This window comes from Epinephelus fuscoguttatus, linkage group LG8 (assembly GCF_011397635.1).
Source record: "Epinephelus fuscoguttatus linkage group LG8, E.fuscoguttatus.final_Chr_v1".
Classification (NCBI taxonomy): Eukaryota; Metazoa; Chordata; class Actinopteri; order Perciformes; family Serranidae; genus Epinephelus; species Epinephelus fuscoguttatus.
The window spans coordinates 18694161-18703783 of NC_064759.1; the positions used below are offsets into that span (position 1 = coordinate 18694161).

The window sequence follows — 9623 nt, forward strand, 5'->3', positions numbered from 1 at the left end:
TCTTTTTTCTAAAAACACTTAACTTTCAGACACCTGAAATAAAGATAGGCGTATTTCTAAAATAGCTTCTTATGCATGAATGACAGTCTGATACTGAAAAAAACATTTTATTGTGGCTGTGCAAAGGTTTTACAGTCCATTAAAATAAGTTTACAGCAGGTGATGGGAATTTAAAACAATGCTCATTTTTAACATACAGGTGGGAGGAAGAATTTCATTATGAGTTTCCACTTAGTACATGTGCTAATCGACACATCTCTGAAATATGTTCCCAATTTGTGAATGAAATATAGTTTAAATGGATAGTTCAAAATCAAAAATATATTTTATCAGTAGTGCTGTTTACCAATCTAGATTGTTTGGGTGTGAGTTGTCTGTCTTCAATCACGCAAAGCGCCACCGTGCTCTTGAAAGCCAGCACAAAAAAAACCGCAAGAGTAGCATCCAGCGCCCGACCTCAAGTTTTCCAGGCGGCTAAAGACGCAGCATGTGTACGGCCCCTAATTTCCCAGGCTGGTACCTGCGGTTATTCCACAGGCTAGTTAATAACATGCCGGGCAGGAAATCCACAGTGTGGGATCATTTTGAGAAGGTGAAGGACGAACCCAAGGTAATATGTAAACTCATCTTCATTGGTCGACTACAAACATGACGTATCATCTGAAACATGGAAGTAGCTACATGCCCATTAGCCACTTAGCACAATCATTACTGCTTTGCCGACAGCATCATTAACAGGCGGCTCGCTCAGTGTGTGACGTGCACTTGTAGATAAAATATAGGCCTATATTAATGAAGGTTCATTAGTACGGTTTGTATTTCTCAATACAATGTTAACAATGTTACTGATACTATTCTTTCTCACACCTTCAACTCAAACCATTGTGTTGCCCCGCCCAAAATATATCATTTAATAATTGAATAAATATCATAAACATGCAGGCGACTAGTCGACTAATGGCCCTAAATGACGACTATTGGTCAACTAGGAAAATTCTTAGTCAGGGGCAGCCCTAGTAGGAACTATTTTCTTTCTACTGAACTAAACCCGCCAACTGTATCACAGCACAGAAGGAAGAGTGCATCTACAACTAGCTCACCTAGCACCACTGAGCTATCTAATGTTACAGCTCAGCCGAGAAGGACGCCATTAATGTTTACATCTCGTGCTGTCACGAGTACAAGCCTCTCATACGTGAGTGGATGCACACTTCCATCTGCGTAGTGATACGTTTAGCAGGTATAGTTTGGTAGAAAGAAATAGTTCCTATATCAAACTGCTCACAACAAGTTCTGAGGATTAGCTTGAGTAACCCGGTCAGATTTCTAGGAGACATTGCTGTTGAGTTTTTTTAATATAATTTGGCGCTTTGAGCACCACAAGTCAAGTGCCATCTAGTTCCATTATATTCAAGAGAGGCCAAACATCTCTACGGCCGATATCTCCAACACTCTGCAACTTACACCAAAACAATCTAGACTGATAAACAGCACTACAAGTAAATGGAAAAATATCTAAATTTTATTTTGGGGTGAACTGTCCCTTTAAACTACGACAAAACAGTTATTGTGACTGTAGTTGTTGACAAACTGTAGAGCGAGCCTCACGCTGTTAAACTGACATGCGGATCAAATAAATACAGGGGATTCATAAGTTAGTAAAAAATAGTTCTGGATTCAAAAGGCTTAATCTATAGTCAATACAATTCTCAAGAGTTCCTCCCACCTCGTATCACAAATAACTATTCAGGCCATAAAATAGGAGTCTTCATCACCTCTTACCATTATAGAAATATTAAAATAAAAACTCAAACCGTTCATATCAGTTAAACCACCTGTTTTGATGACACAAAAGATACATAGTTTTAATTTTATGCAAAAAATAAAATAAAAAAAAGAATCCCATACTGTATAGGTGACCTGTTCTATGTTGAGATCCCACATAATCCCATGATAGCAGACACAGTAAGGCAGAAAATATGGTTATCAAAAGGTAAAAGTTACTCCAGACCTTAAAGCAGCCACCAGAACATTATCTGCCATCCAGTTGTTCCTGAGTTCTCGTCCTCCCCAGAAAGACTTCCACGTGAACATGAAAAGGATTCATCTTTTCTGAAGAAGCCCCGGGGTCAAAGCTGGTTGTGCGTCTCAGCGTGTGTTGTGGAGAGTTCAAAGGTCATTTTCCCCCAGAGTCCTCTGACAGTCCGTATTTGTGCTCCAGCACATCAACCGTAGAAGAAAGGGCACTGAAAAAAAACAGCGTTACAGTTCTTGTTTAATGTACAGAGTGTCTTTCAGGGTAAATGTGAGAGCACCAAGCAGCAACCTCTGGGGCTGTAAATGAAGCTAAAGTGCCAAAATATGCAGTTCCTCTAATGACCACTAGAGGCTGGCTCTGAAACGAGTCAACCCCTACAGACCCCCACGTTAAAAAGCCAACTTTAAAGCAGAAATTAACACGTTTACAGCCTGGTACAATAAAAGGATTTTTGTCTCTATAGCCAATTTTCCCGTTCATGACAACTGTACAGGGGCTGAATTTTTATATTACACTGCTGTTTGAATTTACAGTTATGCATATTAAAGATGTGGCTGCTTTGAGTGACAGGTGGGTGCCATTTGTTGCCAAATCCCTGTCATGGTGACGGACGTTGGTTCATTCACGTTAAGTTAAATCTTTGGGTTGCCTAATAAAGTCTTGTTCAGTGTTTGGTTGTAATAAAAGACCTTTTAAAAGGAGTCGGATTTTCAGTTTTTCAGGCAAGTACATTTTGTTTTAAAGGTTTTAATCCTGTTTTTCGCTCATGCCGATTAGCATTATCACAGTTAACCATAGCTGTAAATGCACCGTGCTGACTAAGCTAGCAGCTAGCGCTAGGGTTTGGCCCATCCTCTTGTCCAAATATGGTCACTTCCGGCTCCAAAAACCCAAAATGGGGACGGCTAAAATGCTTTACTTGAACACTGCGTCCATTATTTTATATAGTCTATAAGACACAATGCAATAAACCTAATCAAGAAGATTTTAATCACTGTTGGTGCCCATTTGTGTCAAGAACCATGTTTTAGTCCACTAATTAATGCCAACACCCCTGATTACTTCTGTGTATTTACATATTCTGTCTGCACATTCTCTGACTTCAGATTGTTAATTAATTTCTGGGAGATTCATAATCACAGCAGGTGGTGCAGGAGGCTCATCCTCCCAGTGGTGGAGCACATTGTGATGATGTTGCGTCAGTAGAAAGCACAGCAGCAGCAGGAAACAAAAAGCACTGTCAGGTGTTTGATGCAGGTGGATCTTTCTAGGAAATCAGCTCATGCTTTTTCTTTGGTGTGTACGTTCCCTTCTCTCTGACTTGGTTAGTAAGCAGGAAACCTGACGGTACAATCACATTATACTTCAGTCTTGCATATATTCACTCTGTCTCCAATTCACTTCATTTAAAGCCTGTACGACTGCTGAGTTTGAGGGTACGTTTCCTCTTCAACTTTGCCTGCAGAAAACAAACTTAAATTCCCAAATCATATTTCTGCCAATATATCCCCGAAATCCTACACACTGGACCTTCAAACTTCACAAAGAGACATTAAAATGTTTTTTGTGTTTTTTTTTGCTGTTTCATGACCACCCAAAAATCTATTTCAATATTTTCCACCTGTAACCATCCTCCACGCTCAAACTAACTGTATTCAGTTTGCATACTGTCTGCTTTGAGTGAACACACTGCATGCTAAAAGCCTGCTTAGTATGTAGGAAGGATTTTGGGACATGCAAATATGTTTGGACACGCACAAGTCATTATTCTAACAGTGATGTAGCTTTGCACATATGACAAACTGCAGCATCAGTTTCATACAGCGTTTACAGATTGCTCTGATCAATATTTATTTATAATTGCAATCTGATCCATCACATCCTCACAGCTATTTTGTTGCATGAAAGTATAATGTGACCTTTAATCGTGGTAATATATTTGTGTACATGTGTACAGTGATAAATAGTGAAGAGGCTAAAATTATATCAATGAAAAAATGGGTAGTCACTTGAATGCTAAAGTAATTGCTCAGTGCAGTAGGAGAGTGCTCAGCAGAGTAAAAAAAAAAGGCACATGTAACTGCACAAAGTGAAAGGTAACTGGGTCCCAGTATGAACTCACCAGCCGGGTCTGATGATGCGGTATTTGCCGAGCACTGATAGGTCGACCACTGTTGATCCGAGGCGGCTGTTGTCTCCAATCGGTCCGCCGTCCACCACCACTGCTAGGTTTGGCCAGAGCTCCTGAAACTCCTTCAGAGGCAGAAACACAGCAGCGTTTAAGATTAAAAAACATTTTGTAAACTCACATGACGTAGAGATAAAACACAGAGAGACACCGTTCCAACGCTGTGGGAAACATACTGAATGAAATTTGAAAACATAGTGGATGTGAGACTGTAAAAAGATCTTTCAAGTTGTAGTGTACCTTCTTCCACTTACATGAACCGCCACGGTGCTGGTGTGTGAGCTGACGTTGGCGCTGGTAAGTGCGAGTGGTTCAGCACACATTTGGCAGAGGCGTCTCATGAAGTCATGGTCTGGGATACGTACGCCTACAAGCTGAGCAGCACATGGACGTGTAAACAACACACGACTGACATTCATTAATAAGCCAGTTTTATTTTCAGTAACATCAGGTTGAAAGTTGCTGACTTACTGGAGTGAAGGGGTTCAGGTCTGTGTTCAGCACTTCAGATCTCTCAAACACCAGAGTGACGGGACCAGGCAGCAGGTCAGCCAACAGCGCCTCCTTCACCTTCACCTTACAGTACCTGTTCATGGAGACAAGTTGATCATCTGTTCATCACCTGCTTTGTGAAAGGATGAACATTTTCAGAGCGTGCATATTTACACTAAAAGAAAGGGGGACATTTAGAGGGGTTTCTATTTATAGGATATTATGCAGTGGTTTTACTATCTAGTCCATTTGTGATCAGATTGTGATCCCGCTCTAAAGAGATGAATATTCAGTATCTTTGATGGTTTTTAGCCTGTTTTTCATTAGCCAAAAGTAGCATTAGCATTATCACAGTTACCTGTAGCTGTAAATGCAACATGCTAACTGTGCTCATAGCTACAGGGTTAGCTCCACCCTCTCGTCTTCTGGCTCCAACAAGTGACTAAAAGAACGAGATTTTGGATACAAGTGGCCAAAATGAATTTCCTGGACTCAGCCTTAGAGATGGGGTGAGGAGCTCAGACATCTGGAGGGAGCTCAGAGTAGAGCCGCTGCTCCTTCGTGTCAAAATGGGTCAGTCGAGGTGGTTCGGGCATCTGATCAGGATGCCACCTGGGCGCCTCCCGATATGGGTGATCCAGGCACAGAAACCTGGCTGAGACACGACCCGGCCCCGTATAAGCAGATGAAAATGGACGGATTGACAGCTCAAAAAATTCAAGATGGCGCTGACCAAAATGCCAAACTTGATGTGCAAGATATAACTGCAGTTGGAGCAACTACGTGACCCGCCTACATCAGTCCACGGTCACCCCCCTTTGCCCCTTGGTCTATCACTACTACGTGGCATTGTAGCTGGGCACTAATAACTGTTGTGTTGGTGGGTTTGTCTTGTGCTGGTGGTGGGTGTGGTTTGCAGGGGTGTGTCGTGTAGGCTCCAAACAAAATGTGGCCACAGCGACCTCAAACTTGAGGCTTCAAAACGTGGGTGACATCATGATAGCTACATCCATTATTGTATACAGTCTACAGTGATGTTATACATTTCAGGATGTTGTCATTTAATAGTCTGCCTCATCGCCTCTCTATTAATTTTGTGATTAACTTACAAATGCCTGAATTTAAGACATGTTCACTGAGCTAATGAAATAATGAATGCTGTGGTATTTCTGTGACAGCAGGTGTGACTGTCACTCAGGATGTAAAAATGTGTCTTGTTGGTGCACAGACGATGTCTCTGCCTCTCTACATGTGACTCATCTGTGGATGACTAACACTTGTGTGCTGTATGGAAGGTCTGCAAAGAAACCACCTCCTGAAGGACCGACGCCGACAGTTACCACTGATATTTTAAATTACAAAAAAACCTGCACTCAAACTGTGTGAAATATCAGCCTGTCACGTTCACTGTTCACCATCCATCAGGCCCAGGTCAAAGTCATCCTCTCATGCTGGAGGTAACACTGAAGACACCCGCTCACACACTTACTTGTAGATATCCTGGATTTCTCCCACACTGATGGCCAGCGGTTTGTGTCCATTTCGTTCTTTGATTTCATAGATTTTTTTGACGGCTTCAGAGTTCTGGGCCAGACACGCCAGGCCATAGATGGTGTCTGTGGGCACGGCGACCACATGACCCTCCCTCAGAGCCTTCACCGTGCAACTCAGGATTTCAGCACCATCTGCAGTTCAGAAACAAGGAGGGTCAATGGAGGCATCACAAGCCATTAGAAACACATGATGACAAACGTAACAAAATTTTACGCTGGTTTAAACCATACTACACTGAGCAGGTCAGTTTTATATCGGAAACTGATTTTGGTGTATTTAAGGGCTGAAAGACAGAAACTTGCAGAGGAGGTGGGTCATAAATTGCACGTCTTCCAATTATTTCATATGTGAATCTTATCCTTATCAAACATGCTCAAAGTTTGGATTATGTTGCAGGTGCCGATACTTTTTACTGAATGTCGAAAATCCAGTTTATCTCATTTTTATCCTTAGGGCAATTTAAATTTTTAATTTCACCCTCTCTCACTTTCAGCTGTCCCCATTTCAGTTCATTCATTTATTTCCTTAAATTTTAATTCTTTATGTTTTCTAAGAGTTTATCATTTTACTATTCTGATGTTTTATCATTTTGTCATTCGTACTTTCTATTGACATTTTTATCAAAGTTTTTAAATGTGTCCTGGGTGACTGGGATTTTTTTTTGAATTTGTAGTTTCTTGTTTTTAAATATTTTTTATTTATTTTTATTTATTTATATTTATTTATTTTTTTCATTTATTTATTCTTTCCTACACAGAAAAACAGTTACAGAACTGAGTCAAACACTGCTATTTAGTTGCATTGTGGGGAGTGTAGTACTTTGGATCTTAACCCATACTAGGGATTTAATTCAATTTATTTTACTTAAAGGGACAACACACATTAATCAACATTTCTCTGTAATGTGCCAGTGTTTGCCAGCTGGCTAATTTTCAACTGCAGTCATTTGGCAAGATGTTTTAAAAGCTATAAAAGTCAAGATCTCTCAGCCTCGGCTGCATCAAGTTGACTTTTCTTAGAAAAATCTGTTTTTTTTGTGAGTCCCCTAAATGTATTCTAGTAATGACTTGAAGTCTAATTGAAGTAAAAAAACATTACATTAAAACAGTACTTTTCACTTTTTATGTTACTCCATACATCTAGTCCACTGCAGTATTTCTATTAACTGTATTTAAAATCCGTATTTAATTACCTCTGATTATTTGAGTATATTGGCAGAAAAAGAAATGTAATTTGTCACAAAAAGAGCTTGTGTTTGCATCTTTAAGATACATTAGCTGCCATGTCATTTTATTCACAAATTAGACAGATTTATATCTCCAGTTGTAAACTTCTCTTAATGTATTTTGTACTGTATCATACTCTGCTGTAATGGTACTGTTTGTGTCTTTTGCACTCATAATTGGTTGCTTGTGAAGTTCAAGATCTTACTACTTACTATTACTAAATGCCCAGTCTTATTGTCATCTGAAAGAAGTGGTGCATTACTGTCACTTAGTCTCACACAGCCAGACCAGTATTTCGTATTTTAATTTGACACATTTCGTGACCAAGTATTTGTAATTTCTAACAACATATTTTATGGTGTATTTTTGCCCATCTCTGTCCACTGTGTTTCAAAGAGAACTGTGCACCCCCCTCTACAACACAGATCTCATAACTGTGGTAAGCAGCATACTGGTTAAGAATAAGCGTTACATGCATAACATATAAAACATAGCTATTGTTTCTACTGTTCAGCTGAAACAGCTACTTTTAAAAAAAAAATGATGCTTACACATTAGTGCATCTGTGAGTGATGTAAAACTCTGTAATGAACAGTTACTTTCACTAATTACAAATCTGTAAGTCCTCAAGTGTGTTTGAATGGTTTTCGCAGCTTTCTTATTTATTTTGAGTTAAAATGGTCTTAATTCATTGTTTAGTTTCATTTCCAAATACTAAAATTAGGCTACATGTTTAGACTGGCTAAACTTGGAATGTGAAACTCTGCTTGAATGATCATCAAATTGAATAGTTTTTATGATTATTATTGTTATTATTCTTAAAGTAGATACCAAATGGTGCATTTTCCCAGTAAAGGGAAAATTCAGAGTCACTGTTATCAGCAATATATCTGGATACATCTTTTTGGTTAGTGTAGGGACACTGCTGAATGCAACAGTGTTTCTGGACACAAAATGAACAGTCAACACATCTGTATTTTTAATGTCAAAAAAAAAAAAAGAAAAAAAAAGAGAATGACAGGATAACATCCATGTATGGTTACTGAAGAAACTTCCCTCACATTATTGGTAAGGAGATATTTGGGAGACTCCAAATATTCTTCCAATTCAATTTATGAGCAAATCTAAACTAACAGGGTACAGCAGCTGGGGTGCTAATAACTACTAAAATAAAATACTACTAAAATAATGACCATATGTACGGGTTACTATTTCTTAAGGTAGTAGTCAAGTATTTAATGTAACTTTCCTAAACATCTGGACTATGACGTGAACTCTGTGTCTGAGGTCTGGGCAGGTCCATGACATGCACGACTGGACAATCAGGTTTCTGATGTAACGTGCTGCAATGTTTACGCCGCAAGCACAACCTGTTAATCTTTCTTCAGTATCTAAAATCTATCAGGGTCAGACACCAGCACTTTAAAAGGACGCACGTGCACTGTTGCTGTGTGTGAGAGCTAACCTGTGTGGCCCTCCTGACGAACACTCGGCCCATTGGAGGTCGGCGCTAACAGATGCAGCACTTTGGTCTTCAGCTCTTTACACATGTCTGCTCCGGGTGAACGAGCCGCGGCTGAGCTGTGAGCGCCTCTGGGTTTCAGTAACTCAGCAGCGATATGACGAACACACTTCATATAATCAAAGATACAGCGGCGGAGGTCTAATTTCAGCCGGGGAGCATGTTGTCGCCTGATGAGATAACAGGCGGCTTCCGGGTTACGCCCCCAAACAATGACGCGGACTTTCTTAAAGGGCCAGCAGCACGTTGTTTCAGATCTCCGGTGTAAATAAAGTTTGGACTTCTGATTGTGTGATAGCTGTTTTAAATTAAATTACTGAATTGATGTTATTGAACAAAAATATAAAATTAAATTAAATTATATTAAATTAAATTAAATATTTTGTAGAGTTGATGGTATAAAACATTGCTTTGCAACATTGCAAGAGCTGTGTCAAATAACTATTTTTAGAAAATTATAGGCTGCTAGTTGGAATATTTTTGTGTTTTTTTAATGTCTGCAGTTCATAACAAAGCGATTTACTATTTTTGTTATCACCTCACTACAATCTCATATCCCAAAAAGTGCCGTCAAAATGGAACCCCCTTTTAAAGATACCAAAA

At 39.5% G+C, this 9623-nt stretch overlaps 1 protein-coding gene across 2 annotated transcripts; it reads right to left on the reverse strand.

Moving 5' to 3' along the window:
* Positions 1–91: 91 nt before the first annotated feature.
* On the reverse strand, positions 92–9209 carry yrdc (yrdC N(6)-threonylcarbamoyltransferase domain containing). Of its 2 annotated transcripts, none has more exons than XR_007449901.1 (6): positions 8964–9209; positions 6208–6403; positions 4698–4812; positions 4467–4600; positions 4161–4291; positions 92–2246 (listed from the first exon to the last, which is right to left on the reverse strand). XR_007449901.1 is itself a non-coding variant. In XM_049584344.1 (6 exons), exons 1-6 carry the CDS (start codon positions 9133–9135, stop codon positions 2177–2179), a joined length of 804 nt encoding a protein of 267 aa, XP_049440301.1. In that variant the 5' UTR covers positions 9136–9209; the 3' UTR covers positions 92–2176. The 2 variants fall into 2 exon arrangements, 1 of the variants encoding a protein (XP_049440301.1); XM_049584344.1 differs by having other exon boundaries at positions 4481–4600.
* Positions 9210–9623: the final 414 nt, after the last annotated feature.

Coding starts and splice junctions, on each gene's coding strand:
- yrdc (XM_049584344.1), bottom strand. CDS start 9,135: ATGAAGTGTGTTCGTCATATCGCTGCTGAGTTACTGAAACCCAGAGGC. Junction 4,601..4,697: donor ACCTGAACCCCTTCACTCCA/GTAAGTCAGCAA, acceptor TGTGCTGCTCAG/CTTGTAGGCGTACGTATCCC. Junction 4,292..4,480: donor CCAGCACCGTGGCGGTTCAT/GTAAGTGGAAGA, acceptor CTGCCTCTGAAG/GAGTTTCAGGAGCTCTGGCC.